Source organism: Melospiza melodia, unplaced genomic scaffold (assembly GCF_035770615.1).
Source record: "Melospiza melodia melodia isolate bMelMel2 unplaced genomic scaffold, bMelMel2.pri scaffold_140, whole genome shotgun sequence".
Lineage (NCBI taxonomy): Eukaryota > Metazoa > Chordata > Aves > Passeriformes > Passerellidae > Melospiza > Melospiza melodia.
In genome coordinates, this window is record NW_026948510.1 from 183,040 (window position 1) to 204,154 (window position 21,115).

Below are 21,115 nucleotides of genomic sequence, written 5' to 3' on the forward strand. Positions count from 1 at the left end.
CCACCTGTGTCACTGTCACTGCCAGCACGGGGCCCCTGAGGGACAGAAATGACACCAGTGTCACCAATGTCACCAATGTCACCTGTGTAACTGTCACTGCCTGCACGGGGGCCCCTGAGGGACAGAAATGACACCAGTGTCACCAGTGTCACCCGTGTCACCAGTGTCACCAGTGTAACTGTCACTGCCTGCACGGGGGCCCCTGAGGGACAGAAATGACACCAGTGTCACCAGTGTCACCCGTGTCACCAGTGTCACCAGTGTAACTGTCACTGCCAGCACAGGGCCTCTGAGGGACAGAAATGACACCGGGGTCACCAATGTCACCAATGTCACCAGTGTCACCAATGTCACCTGTGTCACCACCTGTGTCCCTGTCACCGCCAGCACCGGGCCCCTGCACGGGGACAGAAATGACAATGGTGTCACCAATGTCACCAGTGTCACCTGTGTCACCAATGTCACCAGTGTCACCTGCTACCACTGCCAGCACGGGGGCCCTGAGGGACAGAAATGTCACCAATGTCACCTGTGTCACCACCTGTGTCCCTGTCACTGCCAGCACCGGGCCCCTGAGGGACAGAAACCACACCGGGGTCACCAGTGTCATTGGTGTCACCAATGTCACCGCTGCCACCGCCACCGCGGGCCCCTGGGACAGTGACAAAGTGACAAAAAGTCCCGACACAATCACAGCCAGGTGACAATGGGGTGACACCAAGGTGACAATGGGGCGACAAGCAGGTGATGATGAGGGTGACACCGAGGTGACAAAGAGGTGACAAAAAACCAGAATAAAGCCACAACCACCAACGTGACAACGAAGGTGACACTGAGGTGACACTGATGTGACAACGAAGGTGACACTGACAACACACAGATGTGACACTGAGGTGACACTGAGGTGACAATGAAGGTGACACTGAGGTGACACAGATGTGGCAATGAAGGTGACACTGAGGTGACACAGATGTGGCAATGAAGGTGACACTGAGGTGACACAGATGTGGCAATGAAGGTGACACTGAGGTGACAATGAAGGTGACGCTGAGGTGACACAGATGTGGCAATGAAGGTGACACTGAGGTGACAAAGTGACAAAAAACCAGAATAAATCCACAACCACCAACGTGACAACGAAGGTGACAACGAGGTGACAATAAGGTGACACAGAGAATACACAGAGGTGACAATGAGGTGACAATGAGGTGACAACGAGGTGACAATGAGGTGACACTGTGAACACACAGAGATGACATCGAGGTGACAATGAGGAGACAATGAGGTGACACCGAGGTGACGACGAGGTGACAATGAGGTGACACTGAGGTGACACCGAGGTGACACCGAGGTGTCAATGAGGTGACACTGAGAACTCACAGAGGTGACAATGAGGTGACACTGAGGTGACAATGAGGTGACAATGAGGTGACACTGAGATGACAATGAGGTGACAATGAGGTGACACCGAGGTGACAATGAGGTGACACTGACAACACACTGAGGTGACAATCAGGTGACAATGAGGTGACACTGAGGTGACAATGAAGGTGACAATAAAGGTGACACTGAGAACACACAGAGGTGACACTGTGGTGACAATGAGGTGACAATGAGGTGACACTGAGAATACACAGAGGTGACAATGAGGTGACACCGAGGTGACAATGAGGTGACAATGAGGTGACACCGAGGTGACAATGAGGTGACAATGAGGTGACGCCGAGGTGACAATGAGGTGACACTGAGAACACACAGAGGTGACACTGAGGTGACACAGAGATGACACAGAGGTGACAATGAGGTGACAATGAGGTGACAATGAGGTGACAATGAGGTGACATTGAGGGTGACACTGAGGTGACACCGAGGTGACAAAGCGCCCACCTGTGCCCGCGGAAGGCGTACACCGGCTCCACGTCCAGCGCCGCGCTCCTGAGGGGACAACGGCGACAGAGCCGGTGACGAACGGTGACAAACGGTGACAAAGGCACTGCCACCCGCATTGTCACCCGCATTGTCACCGCATTGTCACCGCGTCACGCACTTCCTGGGGCCGAGCGGCCTCTGCAGGTCCCAGAGCTTGAGCGTGGCGTCCTCGGAGGCCGTGACCAGCGCCGCGTGCCCGGGGACAAAGGCCAGCGCCCGCACGGCGTCAAAGTGGCTGCGCAGCGTCAGCCGCGGGCACAGCGACCGCACCTGCGGGGACACGCACACGGGTGGCACTTGGGGACACGTGGGGGACACTGGGACACGGTGGCACTTGGGGATATTGGGACATGGTGGCACTTGGGGACACTGGGATATGGTGGCCCTTGGGGACATTGGGACATGGTGGCCCTTGGGGACATTGGGACATGGTGGCACTTGGGGACATTGGGACATGGTGGCATTTGGGGACACTGGGATATGGTGGCACTTGGGGATATCGGGACACGGTGGCATTTGGGGACACTGGGACATGGTGGCATTTGGGGACAGCTCCGGCTGCGCCGCGGGGACGGTGACGGCACCTGCAGGGACACGGGGGTGGCACTTGGGGACACTGGGACACGGTGGCATTTGGGGACATTGGGGACAGCTCCAGTTGCGCCGCAGGGACAGCGACCGCACCTGGGGACACGCACACGGGTGGCACTTGGGGACACTGGGACATGGTGGCACTTGGGGACACTGGGACATGGTGGCACTTGGGGACACTGGGACATGGTGGCATTTGGGGACATTGGGACATGGTGGCCCTTGGGGACATTGGGACATGGTGGCACTTGGGGATATCGGGACATGGTGGCACTTGGGGACACTGGGATATGGTGGCATTTGGGGACAGCTCCGGCTGCGCCGCGGGGACGGTGACGGCACCTGCGGGGACACGGGGGTGGCACTTGGGGACACTGGGACATGGTGGCATTTGGGGACATTGGGACATGGTGGCCCTTGGGGACATTGGGACATGGTGGCACTTGGGGATATTGGGACATGGTGGCACTTGGGGACACTGGGACATGGTGGCACTTGGGGACACTGGGACATGGTGGCACTTGGGGACACTGGGACACGGTGGCATTTGGGGACATTGGGATATGGTGGCACTTGGGGACATTGGGACATGCTGGCATTTGGGGACACTGGGACATGGTGGCACTTGGGGACATGTGGGGACACTTGGGGACACTCTGGGACACTGGGACATGGTGGCACTTGGGAACATTGGGACATGGTGGCATTTGGGGACATTGGGACATGGTGGCACTTGGGGATATTGGGACATGGTGGCACTTGGGGACATTGGGACATGGTGGCATTTGGGGACACGTGGGGACACTGGGACACGGTGGCACTTGGGGACACTGGGATATGGTGGCACTTGGGGACTTGGGGACACTGATGTCAGGTGTGGCTCCAGCTGCACCGCGGGGACGGCGACCGCGCCTGGGGACACGCACACGGGTGGCACTTGGGGACACTGGGACATGGTGGCACTTGGGGACATTGGGACATGGTGGCACTTGGGGATATTGGGACATGGTGGCATTTGGGGACACTGGGACACGGTGGCACTTGGGGACACTGGGACATGGTGGCCCTTGGGGACACTGGGACATGGTGGCACTTGGGGACATTGGGACATGGTGGCATTTGGGGACATGTGGGGACACTTGGGGACACTCTGGGACACTGGGACATGGTGGCATTTGGGGACACTGGGACATGGTGGCATTTGGGGACACTGGGATATGGGGGCATTTGGGGACATGTGGGGACACTGGGACATGGTGGCATTTGGGGACATGTGGGGACACTGGGACACGGTGGCATTTGGGGACACTGGGACATGGGGGCATTTGGGGACACTGGGACGTGGTGGCATTTGGGGACACTGGGACACGGTGGCATTTGGGGACACTGGGACACGGTGGCATTTGGGGACACTGGGATATGGTGGCACTTGGGGACATGTGGGGACACTGGGACACGGTGGCATTTGGGGACACTGGGACATGGGGGCACTTGGGGACACTGGGACATGGGGGCATTTGGGGACACTGGGACATGGTGGCACTTGGGGACACTCAGAGGACATTGGGGACATTGGGACATGGTGGCACTTGGGGACACTGGGACATGGGGGCATTTGGGGACACTCAGAGGTGGCACTGGTGGCACTGGGGACACTGGGGACACTCCGAGCTGGCACTGGGGACACTGGGGACAGGCACAGGTGGCACAGGGGACACTCAGAGGTGGCACTGGTGGCACTGGGGACATTCACAGGTGGCACTGGGGACACTGGGGACACTCAGAGGTGACACTGGTGACACTCAGAGGTGGCACGGGTGTCACTCACGTCTCCGCCGTCGTTGTCGTTTGTCACCGTCAGCTCCGCCAGGTCCCCGAGGCCGTGCAGGGCCAGCGCCCCGGCCGGGGACACAGCCGGGCACCCTGGGGACAGAGGGGACACCGGGGTGACATTGGGGACAGTGGGGACAGAGGGGACATTGGGGACAGAGGGGGACATTGGGGACAATGGGGACAGAGGGGGACACTGGGGACATTGGGGACACCCGGGCACCCTGGGGACAGAGGGGACACCGGGGTGACATTGGGGACAGTGGGGACAGTGGGGGGCATTGGGGACAGAGGGGGACATTGGGGACAATGGGGACAGAGGGGACACTGGGGACATTGGGGACACCCGGGCACCCTGGGGACAGAGGGGACACCGGGGTGACATTGGGGACAGTGGGGACACTGGGGACACTGGGGACACTGGGGACAATGGGGACACCCGGGCACCCTGGGACAGAAGGGACACTGGGGTGACATTGGGGACAGAGGGGACATTGGGGACAGTGGGGGACATTGGGGACAATGGGGGACATTGGGGACACCCGGGCACCCTGGGGACAGAGGGGACATTGGGGACAATGGGGACATTGGGGACACCTGAGGGGACATTGGGGACACCTGGAGACACCTGGGGACATCGGGGACATTGGGGACATTGGGGACATTGGGGACATTGGGGACAGAGGGGACATTGGGGACAATGGGGACAATGGGGGACATTGGGGACACCCGGGCACCCTGGGGACAGAGAGGACACTGGGGACCCTGGGGACATTGGGGACACCAGGGTGACATTGGGGACATTGGGGACACCCGGGCACCCTGGGGACAATGGGGACAGGGACACTGGGGTGGTCCTGGGGACAATGGGGACACCCTGGGGACACAGGGGACAATGGGGACAATGACACTGGGGTGGCTTTGGGGACACCCAGGGGACGATGGGGACAATGGGCACAGAGGGGACAGTGACACTGGGGTGACATTGGGGACACCCAGGGACCCTGGGGACAGTGGGGACAATGACACTGGTGTGACATTGGGGACAGTGGGGACAATGGGGACATCCTGGGGACACAGGGGACAATGTCACTGGGGTGGCTTTGGGGACACCCTGGGGACAATGGGGACAGAAGGGACACCGGGGTGACATTGGGGACACCTGGGGACCCTGGGGACAGAGGGGACAATGGGGACAGTGACACTCTGGTGGTCCTGGGGACAATGGTGACACCCTGGGGACACAGGGGACAATGGGGACACCAGGGTGGCTTTGGGGACACCCGGGGACCCTGGGGACAATGGGGACAGGGACACTGGGGTGGCTTTGGGGACAATGGGGACACCCTGGGGACAGAGGGGACAATGACACTGGGGTGGCCTTGGGGACACCCAGGAGACAATGGGGACAATGGGGACAGTGGGGACAGCAGGGTGGCCCTGGGGACAGTGGGGACAATGGGGACAGTGGGGACAATGACATCAGGGTGGCTTTGGGGACACCCAGGGACCCTGGGGACAGAGGGGACGTCAGGGTGGCCTTGGGGACACAGGGACCCCCCAGGTGACACAGGTGACACTGAGGGTGACACACAGGTGACACACAGGTGACAGTGACACAGGTGACACACAGGTGACAGTGACACTGAGGTGACACACAAGTGACACACAGGTGACAGGTGACAGGTGAGACAGGTGACAGTGACACACAGGTGACAGTGGTGACACAGGTGACACACAGGTGACAGTGACACACAGGTGACAGTGACACACAGGTGACAGGTGACACACAGGTGACAGTGGTGACACAGGTGACAGTGACACAGGTGACAGTGACACGGGTGACAGACGTGTCCTCACCCTCAGGTGGCCGCGGTGGCCGCGGTGGCCCCAGGTCCCCGTCCCGCAGGTGGCACCGGTGGCTCTCTGTGACAATGGGGACAGCGCGTGTCCCCAAACGTCCCCAAAGTGTCCCCAAGGTGTCTCTGACCTCACCTCTGATGTCCCCAAAGTGTCACCAGGTGTCCCCAAGCTCAGCCCTGATGTCCCCAAGGTGTCCCCAAGGTGTCCCCAAATGTCCCCAGGTGTCCCCAAATGTCCCCAAGCTCACCCCTGCTGTCCCCAGATGTCCCCAAGGTGTCCCCAGACCCACCTCTGATGTCCCCAGGTGTTCCCCAGGTGTCCCCAGATGTCCCCAAATGTCCCCAAATCTCCAAGGTGTCCCCAAGGTGTCCCCAAATGTCCCCAAGGTGTCCCCAGATGTCCCCAAATGTCCCCAAGGTGTCCCCAAATGTCCCAAGATGTCCCCAAGGTGTCCCAAGGTGTCCCCAAGGTGTCCCCAAACGTCCCCAAGGTGTCCCCAGATGTCCCCAAGGTGTCCCCAGGTGTCCCCAAACGTCCCCAAGGTGTCCCCAGGTGTCCCCAAGGTGTCCCCAAATGTCCCCAAATGTCCCCAGGTGTCCCCAAGGTGTCCCCAAATGTCCCCAATGTCCCCAGGTGTCCCCAAATGTCCCCAAGGTGTCCCCAAAGTGTCCCCAGGTGTCCCCAAATGTCCCCTGAGCTCACCCCTGGTGTCTCTGATGTCCCCAGGTGTCCCCAGGTGTCCCCAAGGTGTCCACAAGGTGTCCCCAGGTGTCCCCAAGGTGTCCTCAAGATGTCCCCAAATGTCCCAAGGTGTCCCCAAGGTGTCCCTGTCCCCACCCCTGATGTCCCCAAGGTGTCCCCAAGGTGTCCCCAAATGTCCCCAAGGTGTCCCCAAGGTGTCCCCAAGGTATCCTCAAAGTGTCCCCAAAGTGTCCCCAAGGTGTCCCCAGGTGTCCTCACCCCAGGTGTCCCCAAGGTGTCCCCAAATGTCCCCAAATGTCCCCAGGTGTCCCCAAATGTCCCCAAGGTGTCCCAAGGTGTCCCCAAGGTGTCCCCAAATGTCCCCTGAGCTCACCCCTGGTGTCTCTGATGTCCCCAGGTGTCCCCAAGGTGTCCCAAGGTGTCCCCAAATGTCCCCAGATGTCTCCAAATGTCCCCAAGGTGTCCCCAAAGTGTCCCCAAATGTCCCCAAAGTGTCCCCAAATGTCCCCAAGGTGTCCCCAAATGTCCCCAAATGTCCCCAAGGTGTCCCCAAATGTCCCCAGATGTCCCCAAATGTCCCAGGTGTCCCCAGGTGTCCCCAGGTGTCCCCAGGTGTCCCCAAACGTCCCCAAGGTGTCCCCAAAGTGTCCCCAGGTGTCCCCAAGGTGTCTCTGATGTCCCCAGGTGTCCCCAAATGTCCCCAAGGTGTCCCCAAGGTGTCCACAAGGTGTCCCCAGATGTCCCCAGGTGTCCCCAAATGTCCCCAAACGTCCCCAAGGTGTCCCCAAAGTGTCCCCAAGGTGTCCCCAGGTGTCCCCAGGTGTCCCCAAAGTGTCCCCAGATGTCCCCAAGGTGTCTCTGATGTCCCCAGGTGTCCCCAAGGTGTCCCCAAGGTGTCCCCTGAGCTCACCCCTGCTGTCCCCAGGTGTCCCCAAATGTCCCAAAGTGTCCCCAAGGTGTCCCCAAGGTGTCCCCAAACGTCCCCAGGTGCCCCCAGGTGTCCCCAGGTGTCCCCAGGTGTCCCCAAAGTGTCCCCAAATGTCCCCAGGTGTCCCCAGGTGTCCCCAGGTGTCCTCACCCCGGCTGTCCCCGGGTGTCCCCAGGAAGTCGAACTCCCCCAGGGCGTCCTCCGAGTCCTCCTCATCTTCATCGTCCTCCTCCTCCTCCTCGGGACCTTGGGACACCCTGGGACAGCGAGGGACAAAAACGGGGGAAAAACTCAAAAAAATCTCCCTAAAATGCTCCCAAATCCCCAAAATTCTCTAAAAATCCCCAAAATTCCTTAAAAATCCTCCCAAACCCCACCAAAAATCCCACAAAATCCCCAAAATTCCTTAAAAATCCTCCCAAACCCCACCAAAAAATTCCACAAAATTCCCAAAAATTCCTTAAAAATCCTCCCAAATCCCACAAAAATCCCCCAAAATTCCTTAAAAATTCTCCCAAATCCCCCAAAAATCCCACAAAATTCCCCAAAATTCATTAAAAATCCTCCCGAATCCCCTCAAAATGCCCAAAATTGCCCCAAAATCCCCAAAAAATTCTCCCAAACCCCACCAAAATCCCATAAAACCCCTCCCAAAATTCCTTAAAAATCCTCCCAAACCCCACCAAAAATCCCACAAAATTCCCCAAAATTCATTAAAAATCCTCCCAAATCCCACAAAAATCCCCCAAAATTCCTTAAAAATCCTCCCAAACCCCACCAAAAATCCCACAAAATCCCCCAAAATTCCCCCAAAAATCCCTAAAAATCTCCCAAACCCCACCAAAAATCCCATAAAAATCCCCAAAATTCATTAAAAATCCTCCCCGAATCCCCTCAAAATGCCCCAAAATCCCTTAAAAATCCTCCCAAACCCCACCAAAAATCCCACAAAATCCCCCAAAATTCCTTAAAAATCCTCCCAAACCCACCAAAAAATTCCACACAATTCCCAAAAATTCCTTAAAAATCCTCCCAAATCCCACAAAATCCCCCAAAATTCCTTAAAAATCCTCCCAAACCCCACCAAAAATCCCATAAAAATCCCCAAAATTCATTAAAAATCCTCCCCGAATCCCCTCAAAATGCCCCAAAATTGCCCCAAAATCCCCAAAAAATTCTCCCAAACCCCACCAAAAATCCACAAAATTCCCCAAAATTCCTTAAAAATCCTCCCAAACGCCCCAAAATTCCCCAAATTCCCCAAATTGGGATTTTGGGCGGGACCTTTCCCCTCCTGCGGGGGGTGGGGGAGGGGCTCTCCGGCTCCTCTTCCTCATCGCTGTCATCCTCGGGGGGGGAGGGGCTGAGCCCGGCCCGCGGCTCCTTCCCGGCGTTCCTGGGGGGAAAAGCCCAAAAAAAGGGAAAAAAAAGGGAAAAAAAAGGGGAAAAAGGGAAAAAAATGAAAAGAAAATGAAAAAAAAAAAAAAAAACGAAATAAAAAGGGAAAAACCCCACAAAAAAACCCCCCCAAAAATTCCCACACAAAACCCCAAAAAATCCCATAAAAAAACCCCAACTTTCCCACACATAAACCCCAAAATTCCCACAAAAAATCCCCAAATTCCCACAAAAAAACCCCCCAAAATTCCATTAAAAATCCCACCAAAAGACCCAAAATTCCCACAAAAAAAACCCCACCAAAATCCCACAAAAAACCCCCAAAATTTCCCCAGAATTCCCACCAAAAAAAACCCCCAAAAATCCCACAAAAAAATCCCAAAATTCCTATTAAAAAAACCCCAAAATTCCCACAAAAAAACCACCAAAAATCCCATTAGAAAATCCCCAAAATTCCATTAAAAAAAACCCAAAATTCCCACAAAAACCCCCAAAAATCCCACTAAAAACCCAAAATTCCCATTAAAAATCCCACCAAAATTCCCAGAAAAAAATCCCCAAAATTCCCATTCAAAACCCCAAAATTCCCATTAAAAAATCCCCAAATTTCCCCAATTTCCAGATCCCCCCAACCTCTGGATCTGCTCCTCGATGCGGCGCAGCAGCAGCGACTCCGAGCCGGGGCTGGGGGGGCTCCCGGAATTCCCAAATAAACCCCAAAATTCCCAAATAAACCCCAAAATTCCCATTAAAAAACCCCAAAATTCCCACAAAAAAACCCCCCAAAATCCCCACAAAAACCCCCAAAATTCCCATTAAAAAACCCCCCAAAAATCCCATGAAAAACCCCAAAATTCCCATTAAAAAACCCCAAAATTCCCATAAAAACCCCCAAAAATCCCACGAAAAACCCCAAAATTCCCATTAAAAAACCCCAAAATTCCCATAAAAACCCCCAAAAATCCCACTAAAACCCCCAAAATTCCCATTAAAAATCCCACCAAAATTCCCAGAAAAAAATCCCCCAAAATTCCCATTCAAAACCCCAAAATTCCCATTAAAAAATCCCCAAATTTCCCCAATTTCCAGATCTCCCCAACCTCTGGATCTGCTCCTCGATGCGGCGCAGCAGCAGCGACTCCGAGCCGGGGCTGGGGGGGCTCCCGGAATTCCCAAATAAACCCCAAAATTCCCAAATAACCCCAAAATTCCCCCAAAAAAACACCCCAAAATCCCATGAAAAACCCCAAAATTCCCATTAAAAAAACCCAAAATTCCCATTAAAAAACCCCCCAAAAATCCCACGAAAAACCCCAAAATTCCCATTAAAAACCCCAAAATTCCCATACAAACCCCAAAAATCCCAGTAAAAACCCCAAAATTCTCATTAAAAATCCCACCAAAATTCCAGAAAAAAATCCCCCAAAATTCCCACAGAAAAACCCCAAAATTCCCATTAAAAATCCCAAAAAACCCCAAATGTTCACATTTCCCCCAACCTCTGGATCTGCTCCTCGATGCGGCGCAGCAGCAGCGACTCCGAGCCGGGGGGGGGGGAGGGGCTGGGGGGGCTCCCGGGGCTGGGGGGGGCTCCCGGAATTCCCGGAATTCCCGGAATTCCCGAAATTTCCGGGGAAATTCCCGCGGAAAGTTCCGGAATTCCGGGGGGGCTCCGGCCCAGCAGCGCCCGCAGCCGCCGCGAGCGCATGGCCAGGATGGCGTCGGTGTAGCCCAGCTCCTCCAGGTACCTGCGGGGGGAAAAACAGAAAAAAATGGATTTTGTGAGGGAAAAAATGTGGGGAAATCCTGGAAAAAATCCACAAAATCCCTACAGAAATCCTGGAAAAAATCCCGCAAAAATCCCATAAAAATCCTACAAAAATATCGGAAGAAATCCTGGGGAAAATCCTGAAAATATTCCCACAAAAGTCTCCATTAAAATTCTGGAAAAATCCCAGAAAAATCCTGGAAAAAATAGCAAATCTCAGAAAATAGAAAATCTCAGAAAATCCCTAAAAAATCCTCAAAATTTGGGATTTTGGGAGCGGCCAGGACCTCATGGCCAGGATGGCGTCGCTGTAACCAGCTCCTCCAGGTACCTGCGGGGGGAAAAACAGCAAAAAATGGGATTTTTGTGAGGGAAAAAATGTGGGGAAATCCTGGAAAAAATTCCACAAAAATCCCTACAGAAATCCTGGAAAAAATCCCGCAAAAATCCCTACAGAAATCCTGGAAAAAATCCCGCAAAAATCCCCTAAAAAATCCCCAAATTTGGGATTTTGGGAGCGGCCAGGATGGCGTCGCTGTAACCCAGCTCCTCCAGGTACCTGCGGGGGGAAAAACAGAAAAATTGGGATTTTTGGGGTGGAAATTGTGGGAAAATCCCCCCTAAAATCTTGGAAAAATCCTGGAAAAATTGGACAAAATCCCCCCTAAAATCGTGCAAAAAATCCAACCAAGGTCTTGGGAAAATGCCACAAAAATCCCTACAAAAATCCCTGGAAAAATTCTGGGAAAAATTCCAGAAAAATCCCCCCAAAAATCCCAGAAAAATCCCCACCAAAATCCTGGAAAAGGTCCTGGAAAAATCCTGCAAAAATCCCCCTAAAAAATCCTGATAAAAATCCACCAAAATCACACAAAAATCCCACCAAAAATTCCCACAAAAATCCCGGAAAAAATCCTGCAAAAATGCCACAAAAATCCTGGGGAAAAATCCTGGAAAATCCCACAAAAATCCCCCCAAAAACCCCAAAAAAATCGTGGAAAAAATCCTGAAAATCCCACAAAAATCCTGCAAAAATCCCAGAAAAATCCTTGGAAAACCCCTACAAAAATAATGGAAAAAATTCGTGAAAACCCCACAAAAATCCCCCAAAAATCCTGGAAAAAAATCCCACAAAATTCCTGGAAAAATCCCCTCAAAAATCCTGGAAAAATCCCACAGAAATCCTGTAAAAAATCCCACAAAAATCCAGGAAAAGTCTTGATAAAATCCAACAAAAATCTCCACAAAAATCCTGGGAAAATCCTACAAAAATCTCACAAAAAATCCCCACAAAAATCCTGAGAAACCTTGAGGAAAATCACTCCAAAAATGTCTCAAAATCCTCCCAAAAATCCTGCAAAAATTCACAAAAATCCCCCAAAATTGCTCCAAAAAATCTCAAAAATTGCGCAAAAAACCCCAAACCCTCCCTGACCCCAAATCCCCCCAAAAAATCCCCAAAAAAACCCCAAAAAAAACCAAAAAACCCCCAAAAATCCCAAATTTCCGTCACTCACTGGCGCAGGAGCTGCCTCCCCTCCTGCCAGGCTCCCTCCAGCTCCACGGGGCCGTTGGACACTGCGGGGAAATGGGGGTGAGGAACCCCAAAAACACCCAAAAATAACCCCAAAATAACCCAAAAATACCCCAAAAATACCCCAAAAATATCCCCAAAAGAACCAGAAAATATCCCCAAAATATCCCCAACAATACCCCAAAAATAACCCCAAAAATACCCCAAAACCAGCCCAAAAATAACCCCCAAAAATTCCCAAAACCAGCGCAAAAATACCCCAAAAAATTTCCAAAACCAGTCCAAATATACCCCAAAAAATTCCCCAAACCACCCCAAAAATAACCCCAAAAATACCCCCAAACCAGCCCAAAAATACCCCAAAAATAACCTCAAAAAATTCCCAAAACCAGCCCAAAAATAACCCCAAAAATTCCCCAAACCACCCCAAAAATACCCCCAAACCAGCCCAAAAATACCCCAAAAACAACCCCAAAAATTCCCAAAACCAGCCCAAAAATACCCCAAAATATCCCCAAAATAACCCCAAAAATAACCCCAAACCAGCCCAAAAATACCGCAAAACCAACTCAAAAATATCCCAAACCTTCCTGAAAAGCACCAAAAAATATCCCACAAATCACCCCCTAAAGAATCAAAAACCAGCCCAGAAAAACCCCAAAATCCACCCAGAACCAAGCCAGAAACACTCCCAAAAAACCCCAAAAAATCACCAAAAATAACCCGAAAACCCCCCAAACCGGCCCAAAAATACCCCAAAGAATACCCCAAAACCAGCCCAAAAATAACCCCAAAACCAGCCCAAAAAAACTCCCCAAAAAACCCCCAAATCCCCCCCAAAAAAACACCCCAAAAAATCAAAAAATCCCCCCAAAACCCCCCTAAAAAACCCAAAAATTCTCCCAACAAAACCCCAGAACAGCCCAAAATCCCCCCCCCAAAAACCCAAATAACCCCAAAAACACCAAAAACCCAAAAAAACCCCAAATCCCCCCCCAAAAAACACCCAAAAAAATTGCAAAAATCCCCCCAAAAAACCCCAAAAATCCTCCAAAAAAAACCCCAGAACAGCCCAAAATCCCCCAAAAAAACCCAAATCCCAAAAAAACCCCCCAAAAAATCCAAATCCCCCCAAAAACCCCCAAATTCCCCCCCAAAAAACCCCAAATCCCCCCAAAAAATCCACCCAAAAAAATCCAAAGATCCCCCAAAACCCCACTAAAAAACCCAAAATTCTCCCAAAAAAACCCCCAAAACCCCACCAAAAAACCCCAAAAAACCCAAATCCCCCAAAACCCCCCTAAAAAAACCAAAAATCCCCCCCAAAAAATCTAAAAATCCCCCCAAAACTCCCCTAAAAAACCCAATAATCCTCCCAAAAAACCCCCCAAAAACCCCCAAATGCCCCCCAAATGCACCCCAAAAAAAACCCCAAATCCCCCCCAAAAACCCCAAATCCCCCAAAAAAACCCCAAATCCCCCCAAAAACCCCCCAAATGCCCCCAAAACCCCCCCTAAAAAACCCAAAAATCCCCCTCAAAAAACCTAAAAATCCCCCCAAAACCCTCCTAAAAAACCCAATAATCCTCCCAAAAAACCCCCCAAAAACACCCCCAAAAAAATCCAAATCCCCCCCAAAAACCCCAAATCCCCCCCAAAAACACCCCAAAAAACCCCAAATCCCCCCAAAACCCCCCTAAAAAAACCAAAAATCCCGCCCAAAAAATCTAAAAATCCCCCCAAAACTCCCCTAAAAAACCCAATAATCCTCCCAAAAAACCCCCAAAAACACCCCCAAAAAAATCCAAATCCCCCCAAAAACCCCAAATCCCCCAAAAACCCCCAAATGCCCCCAAAACCCCCCTAAAAAAACCAAAAATCCCCTCCAAAAAATCTAAAAATCCCCCAAAACTCCCCTAAAAAACCCAAAAATCCTCCCAAAAACACCCCAGAACAGCCCAAAATCATCCCCAAAAACCCCAAATCCCAAAAAACCCCCAAAAAAACCCAACCCCCCCTAAAAACCCAAAAATCTCCCCCCAAAAATCTCCCCAAAACCGCTCTATAAAACCCCAAAAATCCTCCCAAAAAATCCAAAGATTCCCCCAAAACCCCCCTAAGAAACCCAAAAATCCTCCAAAAAAACCCCAGAACAGCCCAAAATCCCCCCCAAAAAAAACCCAAAAATACCCAAAAAACCCCAAATTCCACCCCAAAAACCACCCAAAAAAATCCAAAGATTCCCCCAAAACCCCTCTAAAAAACCCAAAAATCCTCCCAAAAAAACCCCAAAAATCCCCAAATCCCCCCCCCAAAAAACCCCAAAAACCCCAAAAAACCCAAATCCCCCCCGAAAAAACACCCAAAAATTGCAAAAATCCCCCCCAAAAAAACCACAAAAATCCCCCTAAAAAATCCCAAAACCCCCAAATCCCCCCCCAAAAACCCAAAAAACCCCAAATCCCCCCCAGAAAACCCAAAAAACCCCCAATACCCCCCAAAAACCCCAAATTTCCCCCCCAAAACCCCAAATTTTCTCTCACCCGGCTCCTCCGGGCGCTTCTCCCCCGGCGCCGCCTCCGTCCCGAACTTCAGCTTGTGGTACTTGGACCTGGGGGTTTGGGCATTTTGGGGATTTTTGGGTAGATTTAGGGATTTTTTAGGATTTCTGGGCGACTTTAAAGATTTTTTAGGATTTCTGGAGGGTTTTTAGCGTTTCTGGGTCATTTTTAGGATTTCTGGATATTTTTTTTTTTAGGGTTTTTTTTTTTTTGCCCCCCTCACCTCTCCTGCTTGAGGGCGAACTCCAACATCCGGATCCTGCGCACCAAATCCAGCTTGAGGCTCTCCTGGCCCTGGCGCTCGCCCTGCAGGAACGCCACCTGCGCCTTGGGGACATCGGGGACATCAGGGGGACATTGGGGACATTGGGGACATCAGGGGGTGACAGGGACATTGGGGACATTGGGGACAGTGGGGACATTGGGGACATTGGGGACATTGGGGACAGTGGGGACATTGGGGACATTGGGGACACTCAGGTCCAGCTTGAGGCTCTCCTGGCCCTGGCGCTCGCCCTGCAGGAACGCCACCTGTGCCTTGGGGACATCGGGGACATCAGGGGGTGACAGGGACATTGGGGACATCAGGGGGACATTGGGGACAGTGGGGACATTGGGACATTGGGGACATTGGGGACACTGGGGACACTCAGGTCCAGCTTGAGGCTCTCCTGGCCCTGGCGCTCGCCCTGCAGGAACGCCACCTGCGCCTTGGGGACATCGGGGACATCAGGGGGACATTGGGGACATTGGGGACATCGGGGACATCGGGACATCGGGGACATCAGGGACATCGGGGACATCGGGGACATTGGGACACCCAGGGACATTGGGACATTGGGGACATTGGGGACACCCAGGGACATTGGGGACATTGGGGACATCAGGGGGTGACAGGGACATTGGGGGGATTGGGGACACCCAGGGACATCGGGGACATTGGGGACATTGGGGGATTGGGGACATTGGGGACATCAGGGGACATTGGGGACATTGGGGACACTCAGGTCCCTGGGGCTCTCCTGGCCCTGGTGCTCGCCCTGCAGGAACGCCACCTGCGCCTTGGGGACATCGGGGACATCAGGGGGACATTGGGGACATTGGGGACATTGGGGACAGTGGGGACATTGGGGACATTGGGGACAGTGGGGACAGTGGGGACATTGGGGACATTGGGGACATTGGGGACATTGGGGACACTCAGGTCCAGCTTGAGGCTCTCCTGGCCCTGGCGCTCGCCCTGCAGGAACAGCACCTGCGCCTTGGGGACATCGGGGACATTGGGGACATTGGGGACATCAGAGGGTGACAGGGACATTGGGGACATTGGGGACCCTGAGGACATGGGGGACATCAGGGACATCGGGGACATCGGGACATTGGGGACACCCAGGGACATTGGGGACATTGGGGACATCAGGGGGTGATAGGGACATTGGGGGGATTGGGGACACCCAGGGACATCGGGGACATTGGGGACATTGGGGACACTGAGGACATTGGGGACATTGGGGACATCGGGGGGTGACAGGGACATTGGGGACACTGGGGACATTGGGGACATTGGGGACACTGGGGGGTGACAGGGACATTGGGGACACTGGGGACATTGGGGACATTGGGGACACTCAGGTCCAGCTTGGGGCTCTCCTGGCCCTGGCGCTCGCCCTGCAGGAACGCCACCTGCGCCTTGGGGACATCGGGGACATCAGGGGGACATTGGGGACATCGGGGGGTGACAGGGACATTGGGGACATCGGGGGGTGACAGGGACATTGGGGACATTGGGGACATTGGGGACATCAGGGGTGGCAGGGACATTGGGGACATTGGGGACATCAGGGGGACATTGGGGACATTGGGGACACTCAGGTCCCTGAGGCTCTCCTGGCCCTGGCGCTCGCCCTGCAGGAACGCCACCTGCGCCTTGGGGACATCGGGGACATCAGGGGGTGACAGGGACATTGGGGACACTGGGGACATTGGGGACAATGGGGACATTGGGGACATTGGGGACATTGGGGACACTGGGGACATTGGGGACATTGGGGACATTGGGGACATTGGGGACACTGAGGACATTGGGGACATCAGGGACATCGGGGACATTGGGGACATCAGGGGGTGATAGGGACATTGGGGGGATTGGGGACACCCAGGGACATCGGGGACATTGGGGACATTGGGGGGATTGGGGACATTGGGGACATCAGGGGACATTGGGGACATTGGGGACATTGGGGACATTGGGGACATTGGGGACATTGGGGACACTCAGGTCCAGCTTGAGGCTCTCCTGGCCCTGGCGCTCGCCCTGCAGGAACGCCACCTGCGCCTTGGGGACATCGGGGACATTGGGACATCAGGGGGACATTGGGGACATTGGGGGGTGACAGGGACACTGGGGACATTGGGGACATTGGGGACATTGGGGACACTGGGGACACTGGGGACATCAGGGGGTGACAGGGACATTGGGGACATTGGGGACATTGGGGACACCCAGGGGGTGACAGGAAGGTCACCCAGTGCCCATCCCAGTACCCTCCCAGTATCCATCCCAGTGTTCCCAGTACCATCCCAATATCCCCAGTGCCCATCCCAGTATCCCCAGTGCCCATCCCAGTGTTCCCAGTACCATCCCAATATCCCCAGTGCCCATCCCAGTATCCCCAATGTCCATCCCAGTATCCCCAGTGCCCATCCCAGTGTTCCCAGTGCCCATCCCAGTATCCCCAGTGCCCATCCCAGTGTTCCCAGTACCATCCCAATATCCCCAGTGCCCATCCCAGTATCCCCAATGTCCATCCCAGTATCCCCAGTGCCCATCCCAGTGTTCCCAGTGCCCATCCCAGTATCCCCAGTGCCCATCCCAGTGTTCCCAGTACCATCCCAATATCCCCAGTGCCCATCCCAGTATCCCCAATGTCCATCCCAGTATCCCCAGTGCCCATCCCAGTATCCCCAGCACCGCTCCCGGTGCCTCCCCCGCCCCCTCCCGGTGTCCCCAGTACCCTCCCAGTGCCCCCCCAGTATCCCCAGTGCCCATCCCAGTATCCCCAATACCCATCCCAGTGCCCCAGTCCATCCAGTATCCCCAGTACCCCCCCCCAGTATGCCCAGCACCGCTCCCGGTGCCTCCCCCGCCCCCTCCCGGTGTCCCCAGTACCCTCCCAGTGCCCCCCCAGTATCCCCAGTGCCCATCCCAGTATCCCCAATACCCATCCCAGTGCCCCCAGTCCATCCCAGTATCCCCAGTGCCCCCCCCAGTATCCCCAGCACCGCTCCCGGTGCCTCCCCCGCCCCCTCCCGGTGTCCCCAGTGCCACCCCAGTACTCTCCCAGTATCCCCAGGGCCCACCCCAGTATCCCCAATACCCATCCCAGTGCCCCCAGTCCATTCCAGTATCCCCAGTACCCCAGTGCCCATCCCAGTATGCCCAATACCCATCCCAGTGCCCCAGTCCATCCCAGTATCCCCAGTGCCCCCCCCAGTATGCCCAGCACCGCTCCCGGTGCCTCCCCCGCCCCCTCCCGGTGTCCCCAGTGCCATCCCAGTACTCTCCCAGTATCCCCCAGTACCCCCAGTGCCCACCCCAGTATCCCCAATACCCATCCCAGTGCCCCCAGTCCATCCCAGTATCCCCAGTACCCCCCCCAGTATCCCCAGCACCGCTCCCGGTGCCTCCCCCGCCCCCTCCCGGTGTCCCCAGTACCCTCCCAGTACCCCCCAGTATCCCCAGTGCCCATCCCAGTATGCCCAATACCCATCCCAGTATGCCCAATACCCATCCCAGTGCCCCCAGTCCATCCCAGTACCCTCCCAGTGCCCCCCCAGTATCCCCAGTGCCCATCCCAGTATGCCCAATACCCATCCAGTGCCCCCAGTCCATCCCAGTATCCCCAGTGCCCCCCCCAGTATGCCCAGCACCGCTCCCGGTGCCTCCCCCGCCCCCTCCCGGTGTCCCCACCCCCTCCCCGCCGCCCCGGCCGCCATTTCCTCCCAAGATGGCGCCAGCAGCGGCCACCCCACCCCGGTGACCCCCGGTGTCCCCCCGGTGTCCCCTCGGTGTCCCCTCAGCGTCCCTCCCCTCATGAGGGCAGCGCCGCCGCCATTACCTGCAGCTCGGCCCTCTCCGCTTCCCAGCGCCCTTTCTCCGCCTCGAACCGCGCCCACTCGTGCTGGATGAAGTGCAGGATGCCCGGCAGGCTGAGGCCGGTTCGTGCCGCGGGCTCGGGACCCGGAGCGGGGCCCGGAGCGGGGCCGGGAACGGGAGCGGGGGGCGGAGGTTGGGCCCGCACCGGCGGAGGCCGCTCGGCCGCCATGGCGGCTGCCACAAAGGGAGCCACGGGCGGCAGCGGCTTCCTGCCACAAAGGGAGCCGGAAACGGGGCGGGAAAGGGGCGTGGTCATGTGGAAGGGGCGGGGGCAAGGGGGAAGCGCTGTTGCCGTGGCAACGGGGGGGGCTGTGAGGGAATTTGGGGGTTTTTTGGGGAATTTTAAGGATTTTGGGAGGTTTTAGGGTTTTTCCGGAGGTCTTTGGAAGGTTAGAGGAAGGTTTTGGAGGGGTTTAGGGTTTTTTGTGGGGTTAGAGGGGATTTTATGGTTTAGGCCCGCCCTGGCGGAGGGCGCTCGGCCGCCATGGCGGCTGCCACAAAGGGAGCCACGGGCGGCAGCGGCTTCCTGCCACAAAGGGAGCCGTAAACGGGGCGGGGAAAGGGGCGTGGCCTCCATTGCAAGGGGCGTGGTCATAGTGAAGGGGCGTGGCCAAAGGGAGGCCTTGTTGCCGTGGCAACGGGGTGGCTGTGAGGGAATTTTGGGATTTTTTGGGGAATCTTTGGGGTTTTGGGTTTTTTTGTGGGGTCAGAGGGGATTTTGGGGGGGTTTAGGGTTTTTCCGGGGGTTTTTGTGAGGTTAGAGTAGGTTTTTGGGTGGGGTTTGCATTTTTTTGGGGGACCTTTGGGGGGTTATAGGAGACTTTTTGGGGGTTTATAGAGAATTTTTGGACGATTTTGGGGTTTTTTGGGGTATCTTTGAAAGGTTAGAGGGGATTTTTGGGGATTCTTAGGGTTTTGAGAGTCCATAGAGAATTTTGGGGGCTCATTGAGGATTTTTGGGGTTTTTTTTGAGGCGTCTTTTTAAGGCTAGAGGGGATTTTGGGCAGTTTAGGACATTTTTAGGGGTGGTCATTGGCGATTTACAGAGAATCTTGGGGATTTTAGGGTTCTTTGGGATATTAGAAGGGATTTTGGAGGGTTTAGGATTTTTCGGGGAGTGTTCAGGAGATCAGAGACGATTTTTAGAAGTTTTGGGGCGGAGCTTAATTATCGAGAATCAATTCATAAGTTAATTAAGACTCCCTTATTAACATTTCTATATTCACAGCGCCACCGCGTGCTCACCGCTGGTACTGCAGCCACCAAAGAACCGACCGCAACCACGCCTCCAAACTAACGAATTACTAACTAACCGACCACCCAACTAACCAACGAACCACCCAATTAACTAATTAACAACCTAATCGATGAGTTATTAACCCCCCCACCATGAGAATCACGCCCTGCCAGGCCGCCCTGGCCGCCGCCATCGCCCTCAACCTCCTGCTGCTGCTCTGCTCCCGCCTGGCGCCCGCCGCGTCCCCCCGGTGCCGCCAGCCCCGGCGCGGCGCCGCCCCCGACGGCGTCCCCGGCGTCACCGTCATCCTCCGCGACTTCGACGGCCCCGACCACGACGTGGCGGCCACCGCCCGCTCCTTCGCCGCCCTGCCCGGCGTCCCGGTGCTGGTGGCGGCCGAGGTGTCGCCGTACCCTCCGGTGCCGCTGCCGGCGGGCGCGGCCGTGCTGTCCCTGCGGCCGCAGCCGCACCGGCCTCCGCCGCGGCCCGAGCTGGCGGTGCGGACGCGCCACGTGGCTCTGGTGCCCGACGGTGCCCGCGCCGTGCCCGGCTTGCTGAGGCGCATGAGGGACGCCCTGGAGGCCGCCTCGGATGGCACCGTCCGGGTGGTGGCGGCGG

General features: G+C 55.2%; 2 protein-coding genes across 2 annotated transcripts in view; one reads left to right on the top strand and one right to left on the bottom strand.

Moving 5' to 3' along the window:
* The window catches only part of LOC134433134 (striatin-4-like), a 29,819-nt gene extending 10,372 nt beyond the window's left edge, over positions 1-19,447 (bottom strand). Inside the window, exons 1-11 of the mRNA XM_063182017.1 lie at positions 19,223-19,447; positions 15,328-15,431; positions 15,087-15,154; positions 12,527-12,587; positions 10,741-10,989; positions 9,128-9,239; positions 7,994-8,081; positions 6,211-6,276; positions 4,349-4,443; positions 2,048-2,199; positions 1,888-1,935 (exon numbers count right to left, since the gene is read on the bottom strand). Of these exons, the coding sequence (XP_063038087.1) occupies positions 1,888-1,935; positions 2,048-2,199; positions 4,349-4,443; positions 6,211-6,276; positions 7,994-8,081; positions 9,128-9,239; positions 10,741-10,989; positions 12,527-12,587; positions 15,087-15,154; positions 15,328-15,431; positions 19,223-19,429 (1,250 nt within the window). The 5' untranslated portion in view covers positions 19,430-19,447. The remainder of the gene's footprint in view (positions 1-1,887; positions 1,936-2,047; positions 2,200-4,348; positions 4,444-6,210; positions 6,277-7,993; positions 8,082-9,127; positions 9,240-10,740; positions 10,990-12,526; positions 12,588-15,086; positions 15,155-15,327; positions 15,432-19,222) is intronic.
* FKRP (fukutin related protein) overlaps positions 19,180-21,115 on the top strand; it is a 7,116-nt gene continuing 5,180 nt past the window's right edge. Inside the window, exons 1-2 of the mRNA XM_063182018.1 lie at positions 19,180-19,322; positions 20,489-21,102. Of these exons, the coding sequence (XP_063038088.1) occupies positions 20,650-21,102 (453 nt within the window). The 5' untranslated portion in view covers positions 19,180-19,322; positions 20,489-20,649. The remainder of the gene's footprint in view (positions 19,323-20,488; positions 21,103-21,115) is intronic.